At 41.9% G+C, this 19,115-nt stretch overlaps 2 protein-coding genes across 2 annotated transcripts in view; one reads left to right on the top strand and one right to left on the bottom strand.

Annotated features, from left to right (window-relative positions):
- Positions 1-843: 843 nt before the first annotated feature.
- On the top strand, positions 844-7,685 carry rs1a (retinoschisin 1a). The gene is made up of 6 exons (XM_086107833.1): positions 844-985; positions 1,312-1,337; positions 2,460-2,580; positions 3,747-3,888; positions 3,961-4,156; positions 5,251-7,685. Exons 1-6 carry the CDS (start codon positions 913-915, stop codon positions 5,401-5,403), a joined length of 711 nt encoding a protein of 236 aa, XP_085963959.1. The 5' UTR covers positions 844-912; the 3' UTR covers positions 5,404-7,685.
- A 1,049-nt stretch (positions 7,686-8,734) lies between these two features.
- cdkl5 (cyclin dependent kinase like 5) overlaps positions 8,735-19,115 on the bottom strand; it is a 32,057-nt gene continuing 21,676 nt past the window's right edge. Inside the window, exons 13-21 of the mRNA XM_086107161.1 lie at positions 17,435-18,270; positions 16,085-16,425; positions 15,725-15,829; positions 15,528-15,633; positions 15,284-15,419; positions 14,861-14,966; positions 14,105-14,269; positions 13,375-13,575; positions 8,735-12,213 (exon numbers count right to left, since the gene is read on the bottom strand). Of these exons, the coding sequence (XP_085963287.1) occupies positions 11,809-12,213; positions 13,375-13,575; positions 14,105-14,269; positions 14,861-14,966; positions 15,284-15,419; positions 15,528-15,633; positions 15,725-15,829; positions 16,085-16,425; positions 17,435-18,270 (2,401 nt within the window). The 3' untranslated portion in view covers positions 8,735-11,808. The remainder of the gene's footprint in view (positions 12,214-13,374; positions 13,576-14,104; positions 14,270-14,860; positions 14,967-15,283; positions 15,420-15,527; positions 15,634-15,724; positions 15,830-16,084; positions 16,426-17,434; positions 18,271-19,115) is intronic.

The following is a 19,115-nucleotide window of genomic DNA, read 5'->3' as shown; positions in this document are numbered from 1 at the left end:
AAATTTAGATGGCACAGATTTAGCAAGGTGTATCTTCTGTAAAGTATCTTGGATTCTGAAGCTTGTGATTAGTGTTGTTAAAAGTGAAGACATATTACTAGGAACTAAAAAGACCCTAAAAAATGTTAGATAAATGTAATACTGTATTGTATATATAGTATAGTACATTATATAGTCCAGTGTACAGCTTGGATAGGTCGCCAGCCAACAGCAAGGTCCACATTTGTCATGTTTTGGTTTGTGACCAAGAGGTGGGACTGTAGGGCTCTCCCTGCAGCTGCACACTTGTTGGTCGTTAGGTAATTTGTGGCTTTAAAAGGACTCCCAGCCCGAGCACTCATTGTCGGGTCATTGTTGCTGTTGGCTACTGTCATGTTTGTTTGTTTGTTTGTCTGTCATTTTTAACTCATGTTTTGGTCATGGTCCTGTTTTAGCTTCAGTTGTGATTTTTGTTGGCTACTTTGGACTTTGTTTTGGATTTAGTTTTCTGAGTTTTAATACAATCTTTCAAGTACACCCTGCTTCTCCCTCTTGCCTGCTTTTTGGGGTCTACCACCACCTTGTAACGTGACATAATTGACAAACCTCTATTCATTCAAGAACAATTGTACATCCTTTGATGAACTCAATGTAGATCTTTTTGAAATGAGGGTTTTGGGGGATGGGGGCGGTGGTACTGGATTCCTGCCTAGCAGCAAATGTAGTTTAATCTCATCATAAACTGCCACCATAATAACAAACATGCCAACGGTGTGGTCTCCCACTGCACACGCCAGCTGTAGAATTGTAGGAGGGGCTTTACCAGATAAGGATGGCATTAGGTTGGGTCGACCGTGTCCTGTGGATTACTGTAATCCAGATTTTGTATGAGTGCTGTTTTGCTTGTTCCTTGCTTGCTCAGTTGTGTCCTGCATGTGTGGAGGCTGCAAGATGACTCTCAACGTGCATCCTTTCCTGCCCACTCTGCTTTTGATGGCAACTCACGGTAGGATTTGATTTGCTTTATTGACTTGTGATGCCAGACCTGATGCTCACTGTGTACTCACATCTTTTGCCATCCGAGTCTGAATTTCTTCTCAGAATCTCAAATCTAAACTTCACTAATCGACTTCCATATCTTGTTTTTTCACCTTTAAAAATGACAACACAGTATAGCCGCTTATTTTCAGTGACTTCTGCGTATACGTGCTGACAGATTAATGGACATATTCTGTTTGTTTGAATTGGGGATAAATGTGTCCTAACAGTCTCTCATTGTCATCTGTGGCTGCCTGGACATTTGTTTTTGTCGCTCTCCATCCGCTTGAACAGTCATCCTGAGCAGCTATGCTCATGAGGTATGAGGTAACTGCACCAACACTACAGCATTGTACATGAAAATGTTGTTTAGTACATAAAAGTTCTACTTAGACGGTGGAAATAAAAAGTAAATTAGACTGGATTATGATGGTTCAATCGACATAGACTAAGACAAATGTTTATTACCTAGTTTGTAGTTTTTAGTGACATCCTCTGCAGCACAATGCTGTTTCTAATATTTTGGTTATCTTTTTGAAAGCTGTTTGAGTATTTATTCAATGGCCTTGATATGAAGCTTGAGGTCCATGTATTAGTATGCTCTTCATCCTCACTCGTAAGAAAATTCAGAATAGCAATAGAATGATTGTATTACTTGTGTTTTTTTTTCCGCATGCCTATAAGACTAGTAGGACAACTACATGTTTCTGTGAGGCAAACGTGTACTAGATGAGACCTGTACTAATAAGGACAATTTTACGAGTGGCAGTTTTATGGTAAGTTTAGATACATGCGCCCCGCAAATCTATGAAGTAACGTGGTGTGCCTCAGGGTTCAATTTCAGGTCCTTCATTGAAATTATTAATGCTCCGCATCTGCAGTGTCATCTGGAGGCATGGTTACATTTGTGTGTCTCCTGATGACACCAATGTGAGGGCTGCACTTCTTAACTGTATCTGTGCATGAGTATAACTGCCGTGTCTTTCTACATATTGTCCCACGACTGTAAGACTTTTCTGCACACTAGCAGGACAAATTACATGTTACCACTGAGGCAAAACGACAAGTGGTATTTTATACTACAGTGGGGACTTTGTAAAATTCTACGAGCATCCCTCGATACACTACAGTACTAACATGCAGTTGTCCTACTAGTCCGCCCATGGTCTCTTACTAGTGTAAGAAATGCTATACAGTAGTGGAGGGAAACAAACATTACAAACCGTGAAAATAGGTTCTATTACATTGACACTTGCTGGTTTTGTCTCAAATTATGCAGTTGTATATTAATACTGGGTGGTCCAGTGGTTAGCGCGTCAACCTCACAGTGCAGAGGTACCAGGTTCAATTCCAGCTCCGGTCTCCCTGTGTGGAGTTTGCATGTTCTCCCCGGGCCTGCGTGGGTTTTGATGGATATTAATACTGGTATATGTTTATTTAAGGCGACTGTGTCTGAAGCATGGACCAGCAGGTCGTGCAAATGCGACTGTGAAGAAGGTGTGTCACCAACTGAGTTCTCCTCCTTTGGCTCCTCTTCAGTGAGGGGAGTGGACTGCATGCCAGGTAAGAGCCAGTGTCATCACCACATAAACACTTTATCCAATAGACATTAAAAAAAAAAAAATCCGCTCTGAAAAAAGATTGGCATTCACTTTCAAATAGAATACTCTCTGGTATCATGCATTGCGGAGATACTGTGTGCAAGGGTGGGAACGTGATTGAAGAAGATGTCTATTTATACCCACATGCATGCATGAATGCATCACACTGCAGGGTGAATGTGTTCCTATAGAGAGGAAAGGTGGAGCCATCAGCAAGGAGGATCTCCACACCGAGGTCATGCAAGCTTCCGCACGAATCTAAATATGTAATCCAAGCAAGAAAAAAAAAGGCATTAAGCTTCCGTGATATTTGTGCAATTAGGGTTTGAGTCGGAAGTATGACGTTATTGACAGTAATGATGTCAGTGGGCGATGAAACAATAAGAGTTGCTTTCAGAGGAGAGAGAGAGAGACAATCAGCTGACATTTATGAAATGTTTTAAAGTGTTCTTCCTTCCAAGTTGGAGATACCCTGTGGTGACCATGGAGAACAATTGCATTTTAATGATTATTTTAATAAAGACGTGGAAGCTCCCTCTGATGGCTGTTGAAAGACTGTACTATTAGAGAGAAAACAAAGCTATATAAAAAGGACATATTTTAGGCTGTTTTCCAACCTGTGTATTATGCAAAAAAAAAAAAAGTATTCGAGGGGTTAGAAACAAATTGTAAACGATGGGATATTTTCATATTAATGTTAGTTAAGTATGTTATGGTAAAATTGATGGTGACTTCACAATTTAGAAGGGGGTTTCACACTTTTTGTTGCTCTGATGGTTTTCACCGAGGAAAACATGAGAAACCAACGCAACGCCAAATGAAGTTCAAAGTAATGGAACCGGAAGTGTTGGAGGAAGAGGCAACCAAATAGTACTGTATATTTGGCCTTGTGCACACAAAATAATTTTTCTGAGCTTAGAAGTTTGTTTACCTGAGACGCCGCACATGAAGATTAAAATAAACAAATACATCTGGCGTTTTCCATTTTGGTCATACTGTGTGGTGTTTTCAGTTGTTCTCAACACAGAACACACACATGAAGCTTCCGTTCCATCTCCAAACAAGTCCTCAGAGACTGGAATCTTATGCATGCTATGCCAGCATTTCCCAAGTATTTCCTTCTTGCAGAGTGTCCATACCATAAGCCTCTTGGCTTTGAGGCTGGATCAGTGAGTCCGGACCAGATAACCTGCTCCAATCAGGACCAATATAGCGGATGGTTCTCCTCTTGGCTCCCAAACAAGGCTCGCCTCAACAGTCAAGGATTTGGGTAGGCAACCTGCAAACCTGTGATTGAATGAATGAAGGAGGAAAATGACTTGCCAGCATGTTTGTGCTCTAGCTGTGCATGGCTCTCCAAGTTCCAAGACAGCAGCCAGTGGCTGCAGATCGACCTGAGGGACGTTATGGTGGTCTCGGGAATCCTCACTCAAGGTCGCTGTGATGCCGACGAGTGGGTGACCAAATACAGTGTCCAGTACCGCACGGACGAAAAACTCAACTGGATCTTTTACAAGGACCAGACTGGGAATAACAGGGTCAGTTGGAAAAATACAATCATCAGACACTTAGTTGGGTGTTCAAAAATCAACCTTGACGGACATAGGAATGGTCAGTTTTGGTGGAGAGATCTACCAATTAAACACGTCTATCACTGAGTTTGGAGAAACTGTAGTGACTCTGTATTTTTTTTTTGTTGCACCCCGTGTAAATTCACTCTTGTCTTAGTTTCCTGAAATCACTCAAAATTCAGCTATAAATGTCTATGTCGCTGGCAACAAAAGTGAATACATCCCTAAATGAAAATGTCCAAATTGTTAAACGGTGTAAGTATTTATAGTGTGATATATTTACAAGGGCGGCACAGTGGATGAATGATTAGCTCGCTGGCCTCACAGTGCAGAGGTGCAGGGTTCGATTCCGGCTCCGGCTGGCTTTCCTGTGTGGAGTTTGCATGTTTTCCCCATGCCGGCGTGGGTTTTTTCCGGGTACTCTGGTTTCCTCCCACATTCCAAAAACATGCGTGGCAGGTCAACGGAACACTAACTTGTCTCTAGGTGTGAGCGCGAATGGTTGTTCGTCTATGTGTCCCCCGCGATTGGCCGGCAACCAGTTCAGGGTGTCTCCCGCCGACTGCCCGATGACAGCTAGGATAGACTCCAGCACGCCCGCGACCTTTTGTGAGGATAAGCGGATTAGATAATGGATGGATGGATATATTTCCAAAAAACATGAGTCATGATCTCACTTTTGAGAGATATTTTACTTTACTTTTTTTTCAATGCCCCAACCCACAACTTTGAGGGGCTTTAGTTTGGGCGATTAATTTATTTATTATTATGGCGCTTCTGATAGACCACCACCCAAATTGAGTGGAAAAAAATGCTGCTGATGCACTGTCAGTCATTTAATAAACAAGCCAACATTCAAACACATGAATGCAAAATGAAAACAGTCACATGGACCAGAGGCTAACATTGACCTAACTGCATGCAAAACAGCCAACCACATACAAGAATGAGTTCAATGAAAAGTTTTGTATTACATGTTATCTTACAATCTCTTACAATGACGCGGTTACAAGTGATAGTTGTCAGACACAACTTCTGATGCTTCTCTCAACTCTCCTCAGGTGTTTTACGGGAACTCCGACCGCTCTTCGTCAGTGCAGAACCTCCTGCGGCCGCCTATTGTGGCGCGCTACATCCGCATCCTCCCCTTGGGCTGGCACACACGCATCGCTCTGCGTCTGGAGCTGCTGCTTTGCATGAACAAATGTGCCTGAGCCTCGAATCCTGCTCTTCTCGCGGCCTTCACCTCCGTCCAAACACTCGAAATGTGTCAACCTTGATTATTTTTGAATCCTTCCATTACAGTTGTATGAAGGTCATTCCAGGATTGGAGAACAATTTAGGCACTGATCTTGTGAAACGACAGACAATTGATTTCTTTTTTTTTTTTAAACAGGTAATAAACCTCCATATAATTTGATTCATCCAGCTCAACTCTCAAAAGTAAGTTTTAAGATCAACTGTCAAACTCAAGGCCCGGGGGCCAGATCTGGCCCGCCACATCACTTTATGTGGTCCGTGAAAGCAAATCATCTGTCAACTTGCATGACACTTGTCAAAATCTGTACTGAAATGTCATGTGTAAAAAACAACGTTAAGATTTTGCAATAATCTTGTTATCCTCTTTACAGTCATTTGAACAATAATTGAAAAGACTAATATAGTTGAATTGATTAATTCGAAAACTAGTAATCCATCAATTTGTTGTGTACTCTCATAATGGCCCTCTGCCATATTTTGTTGTTCGGCACAACCCCGTTAGTTGCTATCAAGGCTCAAAATAAGTGGTTGAGCATCGCACTTTGGGAATCAAAATTATAATTTTATGTCTCCATAAACGCATTGAATTGCAAAAGTGATGTCGTCTCTGCTGAGTCATGGTCCTTCCTTCTTTTTCTCTCTTCCTCTTGATGGCTAAAAACGTTTTAGGAACAGGGGTGCGTCTTGAGAGAAAAATGTGAAAATGTTTTGATGATTACAAAGAAGAAAAAAATCTGACCAAAAAACTGATTCAAGACATAATTTATCTGTATACGTTTGATTTGTAAATTATTTGTTGTTCTTTTTAAATGATATTATCCAATTCTAAAATGTCCTTCAATTCTGGAATGAGTGGATGCAAATATTATTTCAAAAGGTTTATTTAGACTTTATTGAATCCAATGTGGCGGTCCAGTGGTTAGCGCGTCAACCTCACAGTGAACAGGTACCGGGTTCAATTCCAGCTCTGGCCTCCCTTTGTGGAGTTTGCATGTTCTCCCCGGGCCTGCGTGGGCTTTCTCCGGGTACTCCGGTTTCCTCCCACATTCCAAAAAACATGCATGGTGGGCTGATTGAACACTCTAAATTGTCCCTAGGTGTGAGCGTGGATGGTTGTTCGTCTCTGTGTGCCCTGCGATTGGCTGGCAACCGGTTCAGGGTGTCCCCCGCCTACTGCCCAAAGACGGCTGGGATAGGCTCCAGCACCCCCCGCGACCCTTGTGAGGATTAAGCGGGTCAGAAAATGGATGGATGGATGAATCCAATGTTTGATATGCAAATGAACTCTGAATTTTATTTGTTTAAAGCAGTCTCACACTGGCTGAATTAATTTTCCTTCGTCGCAAATTGTTAACATTCACACTGAACTGGCATCGAATCAAAGGAGTAATTAATCGTGGCACGTTGCTATGGAGGAAGTCTGCACAGATGTGCAAACAAACCAATCCTGAACACGCCTCTCATGTGTGACAACTCACTGAAATGCTCGCTGCCTTCTTTTGACACGAGGTGGTCAGCAGGGAATTTTACAGCTCTCACCAAGCCTCTCCTTACTAGCCTCTAAGGAAAAGGAAGGTGATAATTTGACTATAATCTTCTGTCGGTAATGGAAAGAAACACCCCTTGGATTGTTTTCCGATATCCCATGACAATCCCATAGTTTTGTTACGATAAATGTTCCTAATGCAGATTCTGTGTTTCACGATTCCATTTCCTATCTGAATGTATCCTGTCTTTCTGGTTTTTTTAAACGTCACATTTTGAACACTGATTACATTTTTGATGGTCAAAATAATGATCAAAAATAGGAGTAAAAAGATAATGATTAAAAATAGGAGTAAAAAGAAATATAAACATTTCTATAAATAAATCGGGTGATATATATCTTGTGGTTGTTTTGACAATTGTTGTTTTCACTTGTGTGAAAAAAAATCAGGTGGTACAAATATCTTGTATTTTGGTGCTTTTTATTTTGAATTGGAATTTGTTGAAATTTCTGATGATTTTTTTTTCAGTTCAAAATAACTGTTCGAAATGTGATGCTTTAAAAAAAAATCCAAGTTGAAACGACGCCAATTGTAGCATCCTCCCAAACGACATATTTATTTCTTCCTGATTGTTGAATTTGAATGCAAAAAACTCGACAATACCCTATGTGTTGGTTAAACACTCAGTTCAGATTACATTGCCCCACCATGGATTTTGTGATTAATATTAAAGATATCCTCAAAGAATCTCTCATAATGTCATTGACTCGTTGTTATATTTATATAGTGAACTCTCTGTATTGGGACCAAGCTCTGCTGCCCATAGCATAAATCTGTGTGTAATCCCCAAAAGGTTGAACGTACTGTAATTGCCTATAAAAATGGCAACAAAGGATGAGTTTTGTTCCTCAACTCGCTTCAGCAGTTCCTTGGGACGAAGATCCCACCAGATGCAAAGCAATATTCTTAGGATGGGCAGGGCATTTCATGTTACAATGCTATATTAGGAGACAAACTGAAAGGGACAAAACGGCCAGGATGACCCATTTTTCACTCAAAACTCTCTGCATATAGTTTGATCAGGAGAATGATACTACCTTGCATTTTCAATTTTATCCATTGGTTTTGGAGAAATCAGGAAACAACTAACTAGTCTTGAAACACTTCTTTTTCCTCTGTAATATGGAAATGGGGCAGAATAGCTCATGGAAGCGTAGCCCTCTCTCAACCCAGATGTTGCAGGTTGGATCCCCGGCCACTGTAACCATGTCGGCGTGTCCTTCAGCAGGATGCTGAAACCCCTGGTGCTACTTTATCAGTAGGTAACTGAGGTATCATTTTTCATAGAGGAGGAAGAATATACAGCGTGCCTGTGAGAGCATTGTTTTGTTAACAATCTATACGTGTTTAAATTCGACTATTGGTGCTAACCGTGAAGTATACAAATCGTGTTTGTCATTATGTCTTCAGGCAACACTGCTTGGTCCTTTTAAATACTCATTGTGTAATCTCTTTGTTTTATGTTTGGTTTGACATTACACTTATATTTGGGAGTGTCAAACAGCTGAAATCTATTTTGAATGACTTGTTTGCTATTTGCTAAGCTGCCGCTTACTGCAAAGTCAGTTGAATTCAGCTCACTGCCACCATAGAGTCTCAAGTTACATACAGTATCTATTTCACCATGAAGTTTAGGTCATATCTCAAAGCACACTGTATTTTCTTTTTTCTCTGGATGCCCCAATTACCAAGATCATGTTTTCTTTTTCTCAGTCAGACCAAACAAATGTGGACACAATTAAAAAAAATGTAGATTTTTATTATATCATTATAGTGTAGACTGGTCGGTATTAGATACACTCTATTACTTCTATTTACACCTTGTAAGAAGAGGACATCTGTGTACAGAAAACAATGAAGTGCTGCTTTTGGAAACACATTCATAGTCGAGAGCAGAAAGAATCAATGAAGGTATGTGAAGTGTTTGGGGTTGCTTTTTTTGAAGCCTCCGATTTCATGTCAATAATGAGCGAATGTAAGGCTTCAGGTCACAGGCAAGGCAAACTATGTCAACACTGTTTCTAGTGAAGATGTAAACAAATCAAATACAATCATTGTTTTCCATAACCGCAAGATGAGGCAGCTCAAGGAAAATTACGAAGATATTCAATGCACACCCGAAAAAAACGGTCTCCCTCTTGACTGATATTAGCCTCCAATTACACTTAACAAGTGACGACATCAATCAATCAGTTCTGTCAGTCAGTCAATTAATATGTTATTGCTTTCAATCAGCCAAGTAGCTTGATATAGTAGTTTATTTAGCCTTTTGCTTTGTTTCCATTTTTTTTTTTTTTTGGACAAATCAGTCTATCTACCATGGAGACAAAAAGCCTACACACCCCTGTCCAAATGTCAGGTGTTTAGAGCATTTAAAAAATTAGGCCAAGATGAATCATTTCAAAAAGTTTTTTTTTCTCCACGATTAAATGACCTATAGCCTACACAACTAAATCGACAATAAAAAATCTTGGGGGTGGGGCTATAATTTAAATCACGAAAACCTGACATTCAACAGTAGTGTGTATTCTTTTTATCTATCTAGCCAGCTATCTACCTAAATATTCACATATAAATAACCCCTGATTATGACAGTTCAAAACAATTCTTAAGCAATAAATGAGTATCAATTAATTGAAAATAAACACTCATTTTAAAAAAATGAATGTGTCTGTGGCGTTGTAGTCAGCAGACATCATAAAGACAGAACTGTCACATGCAGTTGCTAGTATTAGCGACTAGCTGTTCACTGGAAGTTTGAGTGAGATTGGGATGCAATAATTATTGTTTGAAGCGTTTCCACTGGGTTTTATTTCATATACGATCATCAGATTATTTCTAGAAGATCTTAAAAGTGGCAAATGACTCGTGTTAAGACTCCACGTTTTTTATCTTCATTCCAAGATGCTCACTTTTCACAATAACAATTTCTTGATACCAAAAAAATCAAAGGTAGCAGCAAGGAAGAGGAGAGCTGTTGACAAACAGCCTCAAAATGCTTTTAACTGCTGGACACGTATATTCTTGAACGACACCTTTAATACGACATATTTTTGCTCCCATGTAGGGTAATCGTTTCTAGGAAAGAAACGGAAAAGTGAAAAAAAATATGAAAATCTGTTTATACCATATTAAACTGAACAAAAAACGACATTCACCATTACATAATCTTTGTGACATATTGTATTGTCAACACATACATATCTATTCATCTCTGTGTCAAAGTAAAGCTCTTATAATTACACATTTAACACTGTATATCCTTTTAACAATCCCATATATCTTAATAGAGATATAACTATAGCTTATATCTTCAGATGTGAAACAAATAACAATAAACTTTGTTCATATAAATCTTTTTCTCTCACTATTTTATCAAATATTTGAAAAAAACATTTGCTTTAGTGACCACAAGGAGGAGCAAATGTGCTGTAGTAGAGTTCTGTGATGGGGAGGTGGGAGCAGAGGAAGTTTCGACTCCTGGCAGAAGAATAATCCTGAAAGGGCGAGACCAATGGAAAATCCTTTCAGCATTTAGTCCAATGTCTTCATATCCAGTTTATGGTTCATGTACTTCTGTGCTCTTTGTCCTCACTACCAAACAATTCAGCGTGCTAGCAGAATGACTGTGTCTTACTAGTTAATTAGTTCCATTATGAGTGCCACTTTTGGCAAGTATGCTATATCTCAAACCTTTCTATTAAACTCCTGTGCTTCATAAGCCGCACATCTTGTCCCAATTAGGAGGCATGTGTCACACACGAGAAGCCTCCTGGACCCCAATGGCATAGATGTCGATAGTGGAAGGCAGTCGTACCAAAACAATGACTAGTAATAGTAATACACAGTCATTCTACTAGTGCGCCCTAGTTGCGCGAAACTGAATTATCTTACTAATAAGGACAAAGAGCATACTAATACATGGACTTTAAGCTAGATAACAAGGATATTGACCAAATACAGTAAATGCTCAAATGGGGTTTCATTCAATTCAGCGCTCTGGGACACAGGGGTCAAACTCCGGTCCTCGAAGGCTTCTCTCCTGCATGTACTGTATTCGATGTTTACCTCCCCCAATACACTTGATTCAAAGGCTCAGGATTGTTATCGGGTTCCTGCAGAGCTTGATCAGCTGATCATTTGACTCAGGTATGTGGGAGGAGGGAAAGATCTAAAACATGCAGGATATTGGCCCTCGAGGACCAGAGTTTGACACCTCTGCTGTAGTAGAACCAGAAAGGCGCATTAGTAGAATGACTGTGTCTCCTAGTAAAGTTTTACCCACCACTATTGTCTTGCGCCACTGTATGAGATTTCTACATACCAGACAACCACATGTTGTTAGTAAGGCAAAACTACTAATGGGTACTTTGGTGCGACTAATAGGGTATAGGAGGCTACTAGTATGTGACACAGGCCTACTAGTGAGAAGCGTTACGAGTATGATTTCATTGCATACCAGTAGGCCAAACATGGCATGAGTTATGGAAAAAGACAACCCTTCTACGAATGTGCTGAATTATCTTACGAGTGAGGACAAAGAGAGGACTACTACTATATAGACCCGAAGCTAGGCCCTAGAACTGGACCCTAAGCTGGATATCAAGAATTTGGAATAAATACTCAAAGGGCTTTCCATGGGGCCGGCCCCCTTGCAAGAGCTTGTTTGTGGCATTGTCCCAGCTCATCACGCCGAATGAGTGCAAGACTCTTTCACGTAAACTGTAACTAAAGTCAGACGGCGTCCTCTTCGATCCGGCTGGTGCATCCACAATGAGCCGTAGCAGAGGTGGTACGGTTTGAGGTGGGCGTTTAGAGCGCCGTCTCCTTCAGGTCATTGAGGTTTGGCATTCTGGTGCGGGAGGCACGGGTAAAGGTGGGTCCGTTCGGTCCCGGTTTGATGCCCAGCTGTTCGGCCGTGAACTGCGCGCCTTCGGCCCGCTGCAGCGCCGACACATGCCAGGCGGACTCCAGCTGGCCCGGCAGCGGGTAGCTGGCCTTGCGGCTCTTGGCCTGGGACGAGCCACCTGCCCCGGAGTGGCCCCGGCTCTCTGCGTGCCCCCGGCTTTCGGTGTAGGCCGCTTTGGAGGAGGTCTGAGGAGGGTTGGGGAGAGGGGGCTGGAAGCGCAGGTCTGCGGGAGGAGGAGGAGGAGGCTGGCCTTGGTTTGGAGAAGGGGAGAGGTGAAGGAGCCTGCGAAGGGACTTCAGTGGTTGGCTCTGCAAGTGAAAGAGACGTGAAGGAAAGTCAGTAGAAAAATAAACACTCAAGTAAAGTAAGGATAACTTATCAAATCTACTGAACTACAGCAACAACATTCTTTGTACTTACAGTAAAGTCACTTGGCACCAGAAACTCTGACGGACACCAAACTTAATTAATTAGGCTTCCGTCAAGTAACTAATAAATACGGTACCGGTAGTTACATTTCTATCAAGGGATACAGAAAGCAAGAAAGTATTTGTCCTTTTTTTCCCCCCATCACTGACTGTAACACTTGATGGAAACCCAAGCACATTTAGAATTAATTACATAAAACATAAACACTACTCAAAAAAAGTTAAGGATATTTGGCTTTCAGGTGAAATGTATGGAAAATGTAAAAAGTTCACACTAACAGTGACACCATATCATGAAAATGTGCTGTATGTTACACATAAGTACAGCACATTTGACAATAAAGTTGTATTCAATTCAATTCAATTCAAAAATCTGATATTTAAGTAGAAGGACACACTGGTGATTTCCTCAACTCAACAATTCATTGAATCAAAACTTAACAACAACGGCGGGTATACCGCAACAAAAAAATTCAACATCTCAATAACTCATCATGTGCCCTTGAGCGTCAATTACAGCTCGATGACGACGTCTCATGCTGCTCACAAGTCGACTTGTTCCTTCCCACCACTGAGTGCACCACGAATGGAAACTGAACCACTACTAGCCTGGTTTCAAACAAATTTAGAGAGTAAAAGTAAAAATTAGTCCAACAAATACATCCCCTAGTGAAATACATATAGCAGAATAGAGTACCTAAGCTCAATGCTTCCGATCTCTGACAGTACCACGAACCTTTGGGTGTCCATCAAGTGGTACAGTCATTTGTGGGAATCAAAAATGTACAACTTCTTCCTTACTGTATTTACAAAAAAAAATAAAAATACTTTTGATACTTCTGTATATATTTATGGTCAGATACTATAATGTTTCTAAATTTGATTCTACAAGTTGACTTCAACATCGACCAACATTATTTTCTGGACAAACACTTGTACTTTTACTCAAGTACAATATTGCTTTCAGGTACTTTATGCAAAACTGGTCTCAGCCAAGGCAGAGGCCACTCATATGCTTGAGGGAAAATAGAAAGCATGTACCTGAGAATGTGAGTCCATTGCCTTTTCTGTCGGCCATTCATTCACTCTCTCTCGTCCTCTTTCTCGTTCCCGGTCTCGGCTCTGCTCTCGTTCGCGGTCTCTGTCTCGGGAACGTTCTCGGTTTTTCCGACGGCTTCCGTGGTGTGAGGATGACTTGGCGCCCCTCTGCAGGGACATATGCTCTTGTGCAGTCCCAGGTCCCTTACAGCAACAATAGATGAGGTAAGCCTTACTTCACAAATCACAGTTTCGTGCTTCCTTGTAGTCGCACCAAACAAAACACTAAGGGGGGAGAAGATGACGGGACATGAAAAATACAGAAATACTTGCGATCCAGCTTTTGGTCCATGTCCTCTTTGTGGTAATTCTGTGCTGAATTGTGTTCTAGTTAATGACCAATCACAACTCAGCTTGCAAACATCACATGACCAAACTCAGGAAACAGGTGAACGTCATCGGTCGTTACCTGAACCGTGAGTTACTGTGATGTCATTTTCAGTCAACAGCTAGTGGCAAAATGGCCGCCTGCTGAGAAGGATAAAAATGGGTTGATTTTTCTGCCTGATTCGTATTCCACAAACGCAATAATAATCAGAATACCCTTTAAACTGGATCTCAAGGATGTCAAATAAATGCTTGAAAATGTTTCCATAGTGGACGTCTTGTTTTGGGCCCGTAAAAATCATTGTCACGCAGACGCAGTCATGTCTTAGTGTTGCGTTCAGCTTACTGTTGTGGCAGGATATGGCGGCGGAGGAGGCTGCTGTTGTAGCATCGGCGAGGGCACCACAGGAAGGACTTTGACAGCTGAGTTGTGCTTTAGGCTGTTCTTGGAGCTGAAGAGCGGGAAGAGGCTTTTCCTGATACTAGGGTTCCTCCCGTCCGCCATGTCCGTCTGTGAAAAGGGAAATGCATCACTGTCAGTCTCAGCATCTCCACGTGACCGCTTAACCAGGTCCGCAGTTGTAGTTCTTCAATTGGTGGTGGAATACAAACTGAACAAAAAATTTTTTTAAATCTTTTCTATTGACTACAGTTGTGTGCTGTCTTACTCGTGATGACAAAGAGCTGACTACCACATGGACCTTCAGTTGCATATTAAGGATATTGAAAAAAAGGCTCAAGTGCCTGTGAAAAAAATAGGGACATTTTTACAAAAAATAAATACATTAATCAAAGCCTACAGAAAGAAATTATTAACAAAAATCTTGAATATTGTATATGTAACATGTAAAATGTACAAAAAAACGGAATGGGGTTAAACACTTCTTAAAGTCACTGATGATACACTGCGAGCCAAATGGAGGGTTCTGTTCATAATCAGACAAAGCTGAAGCCATTTGAAACGAATCATTTTCAGATGTATTCCATTGACTTTTGCTCATTTTCAGTCTGTTTTGTGTTTTTTGCCCCAGTGGACATCATGGTAATCGTTTACCCCAATTGTCATCAAATAAATGAATCAATTGCGGCAATGCGTTCTTACTATTTGCGTCTTCTTCTTTTTCTTTTTGATGGCTCTGAAGAAGCCTTGTTTTTCCTTCTCTTTGGTGGGCTCTGGAGGATTCATCACCATTGCTTCAGCAGCACTCCTGAAAATGGAAAACATAATCACCAACCATATTTGTAATGTGATAAATGAGTTCACTGAGTAAAGAGTGAGGGGGAAAACCCCCCACTAAAATCACAGCAATATTACTCTCAGAGAAATTCACTTTATTTAGTTATTTATTTTATAATCCCATCTGGTATGATGCTGCATCATTGTTTTTATAGTGCCAGAGGGTTTTCATTAAGCGCTTGTATTGGGGTACCGAATGGGGCCAGGTAAGGTTGCAATATTTTCAATGCAAGTGAGGCCACTGTTCACTTGAAAATTCTTCCAGTTCTCTTAAAGGATGCTTCTCACCACTCAAAGGCAGTCTGGCGTTTGGAGTGGTTAGCCATGGTAACGGGGTTGCCAGGAACAACGGGTACGACCGGTCCTCGACCCTGCCCAACACCCTCATGGAAGGATGAGGAGTTATCTGGTCTGGGCGACGGTACTGGACAGAAGCGAGATAAGACTTTTCGCAAAAGCATAAATCATCTTTAAGCTTATTCAGGTCGCCTAAATAAATCATTTTAAGTCTACCAAAAATACAGGTGATTACCTCGGTAAAAGCTACCAACTCTCCGAGGCATGGACTCAGTGAAAATCATCCGGTTTTCCTTTGAGGACACTGCATCCTCTCCATGAGGGTCATGATACATACCGACCTGTACGTCATGCAAATGGGCACAGCAATAAAGTGTAAGGGGGCGTGTGACCAATGCGGAACAAACCAGCTGTCTTAGATGGAAGTCAAACCTCATTTTTAGGCGGTCGCTGGGTATGAAAAGCAGCAGTGTTGTCCCTCGTTGAATCTTTGATGGGGTCGCAAGGGTGGCTCATGTCTTTCGGGGACTGCTCGCTCTGTTGGAGGGATATACAGGTCAAAGCAGACTTACGGAAAGTTGTTTGAGCGTTGATTCCATATCGTTACTGTCCAGTTTAATGCAACATTAACACCAGGCAGCCCCCCGGACCACATGAGTAGTCTGCGGGCTTGTTCTACAAATAGCTCACAGATGAATATATTCACAGAAACACAGTGTTACTTATTGGTATTGATCTGTTCCACACCATATTAAAAATCATTGTGATAGCACACACAGCGCCAGCACTCACCCTGCTCATGCCATCCGTGCAGTCTTCCCTGGAGGAGCTCACCGAGTGCCCAGCGAGTGCGGTCCGGTGCTGAAGTTGTGGGGAGAGAAGCTGCAGACTAGAAGCTCGCGTTGGAATCGCCTGGACCGGCAGGGGCAAGCCCGCCATCCCGGCTTCTACGGCATGAGGTCGGTGGCGCTCTCTCCTCACATACATGGAGTGCCGTTGAGGTCGTTGCTGAGAGGAGAAGGGGGACGAGTAACCCAAGCCATAATGGTACGAGTCGTGTGGGGAGGGCAGCGTGTGAGTGGAGGGCATCCCTGCGCCCCCTGGGTCTAAGAGCTCTGGAGCCTTGGCCTCCTCTGTGGATAAGAGGGAAGATTTATGGCACGTTTTCAATGAGCTACCATCTATCTATCAAATTTCTACAGGCTCGCAGAGAGTCGGAATCTGGCCAGAACATATCTACAAACATTCACACGGTCTCTCAGTATCTCGGTGCATGTTTCCCTCTGAGAACATCCTGTTTGAGTGCAATGTCATTTCTAATTGGATGAAGAAATATATTGGTCCATGAAAGGATCAAATATCTCTTCGCAGAGGGAAGTGGCCACTGAGCATTACCGTATTGGCCCGAATATAAGATGGCCCTGAGTATAAGACGACCCCCTCTTTTTCAAGACTCAAGTTTGAAAAATGACTTTTTGAACACCAAATTAATTTTTATACAGAAAATAATTACCGTACATCTGAAACAAATGATTATAACAGTATATTTGAGAGAAAATGCATGTTATTTTGCCTCATTCAAATCTAAAGTGCAATCACATTCGTAAATGAATGGCTTCTAGTTTTTGAAATGTAAATGACATCATAACTTCTCCTCAGCTGCTGGTTAACCTGGCCGATCTTCGACCCACTTTTCTCTAGATTGTCACTACGTTTCTCCATTTTCTGTTATCTCTTCTATTATTTTCTTCTCTTTTCCTTCTTACCGCTATTTTTATTTTTATCCTTCGTGGCAGGGGTTCACTTTGGCCTAGTGAGTCAAGTTCAGCATTCGCTTCAATGATATGGCACCATCTAGCGCCGTGAATGTGTATAATGTCTAGAACCCGAATATAAGACGAACCGCACTTTTTCAGTCTTATTTCAATGCAAACACCGTCTTATATTTGGGCCAATACGGTAAGTAACACAGAGTGTCATCAGCAGGTTGCTACAGAAAGACTAGACCAATCAAAGAGGGGCATAGAAGTGCAAACGCATTCATGGATTAAACACCTGTTGCAAATTTTTGCCATTTAGCTCCTTGTTCCGTTGCAGTGAAAATATTACAGAAGGTCGAATTAGTGTAAATATTCAACCTACCGGGAACCAAAGATTTCTGTCTGGACTTGTGCCTGGAGGAGGAGTCGAGTGTGCTGCTCTCCATGCGGACGTTGCTGCTGCTACGGGATGCGGGGCTGTGCCCTGAGCGATCACTGTGTCGTGCTGAGGGGCTGCCAGGTGCCCCCGGAGCCCCCAAAGGGGCATTGAGGTCCAGACAGCTGGCAGGGAAGAAACGGGTACCGGGTCCCACTGCCGCTGTCGTGTTGGAGTTTAGGTCGTCAGGGTGGAGTCGACCATCGCTGAGGTTCCCTACGGATTTGGCATCGCTTAGAGCACTGTGGCTCTTGGACAGGCTGAGATAAGAGGCGGAGCTTTTGGACGAAGACGACATGGATCCGTGGGCTGAGTCGGCCACGCTGTGGGTGTGTCTTCCGTGTTGTTTGTCTCCTCCTGACTGTAACGTGTTGGTCTTGCTTTCCAGGAAGGTGTGGCGTCCACCTTGCTGTTGTTGCTGCTGCTGAGTGCGAGAGGAACCGCTGGGCTTGCCGAGGCCATACTTTGCACCATGTCCTTGCTCTGGCAACTTGGGTGAGGGTCCCACATTGAAATCAAATTCGGATTTGTTTTTGACTTCTTTAGGACTGAGGAGGTGCGGCAGGTTGTTATTAGCCAGATCTTTACTGGACGAGGCAGAGCGATTGAGGGTCTGGGAGAGGTACTGACTCTTGGGGTGAAGTGTCGGGCTTAAACTCGACGGGGGTTTGTTACCATTCAGGAAATTCTCGTTGCCAAGGTGATGGAGGTCACCATGACGTGGGAGACTTGAACATTCTTTGCTGTTGGAGCGGCGCTGGCTTGAGCTCTTGGTGTGACTCCTATGGTGACATTTTCAAATTCAGTGTGATTGTTCTATATCTGGCCACTTGGGGGCGGCGCAATGAGCTGAACGTGGACTACGGCACGTAACAGTGAACCTTCGTGTGTGTGTGTGTGTGTGTGTGTGTGTGTGTGTGTGTTAGTATTTACCTCTCCCATACACTTTAAACCCCTTTTAAAACGCATTAAAACACACTTAAAATAATTAAAACGAGCTTTTTTGTGTAATACTTATCAGATGCTCTCACTCTCGCTGTCAAGAAATGGGAGACTAAAAATGCAGTTTGAGAACATTAAAGAGCAGTTCAGCGTGCTTGCTTCAAACTGTTGATTTGTCGAGCCCAGTTAAGTTTGTTGTAACACACACAAAACAAAAGCTCATTAATTATGTTATACTTAAACACCAAAATATTTAACAAAACTATGTAATATCTTCTGATGAAAACCGACTAGCGTTAGTTTAATATATAATCCTAAATGCCAGAGATGGGCTAGCAGAAATTAGTGTAGATGTTATGATTAAATTCGAAAAACCCTTAAATATCTGTATGTCAACAGACATACAAAGCACAACAGGAGCATCTTAGTAAAGGCATATCTTCTCTTTGAAAAAATAAAAATCTCTGAAATAGAGGTGGAGCGAACAAGCAATGATGACATAATGGAGCAGCACTGCATACTGTATAACGGACTCTAGTACTGCAAATTTGGATACGTAGCTATGAGCAGCATGAGAACGACATCGAGGTCTGATTGGATGTTTAGTCAGTGAAACGATACTTTGGTGATGTTATGACATCATAATTACCGGTAAAAAAAAATCATCATTAAAATAAATAATGAG

The sequence above is a fragment of the Hippocampus guttulatus genome, chromosome 3, assembly GCF_054856545.1.
Source record: "Hippocampus guttulatus isolate MCC_2025c chromosome 3, RoL_Hgut_1.0, whole genome shotgun sequence".
Lineage (NCBI taxonomy): Eukaryota > Metazoa > Chordata > Actinopteri > Syngnathiformes > Syngnathidae > Hippocampus > Hippocampus guttulatus.
The sequence above is the reverse complement of the archived record's forward strand: the minus strand, read 5'-3'. Positions and strand labels throughout refer to the sequence as shown.

Excerpts from the sequence above, each read along its gene's own strand:
- rs1a (XM_086107833.1), top strand. The coding sequence starts at position 913 with ATGTGTGGAGGCTGCAAGATGACTCTCAACGTGCATCCTTTCCTGCCC. Across the intron at positions 1,338-2,459 it reads TGAGCAGCTATGCTCATGAG|GCGACTGTGTCTGAAGCATG; the intron begins GTATGAGGTAAC and ends TGTTTATTTAAG. Across the intron at positions 2,581-3,746 it reads GGGAGTGGACTGCATGCCAG|AGTGTCCATACCATAAGCCT; the intron begins GTAAGAGCCAGT and ends TCCTTCTTGCAG.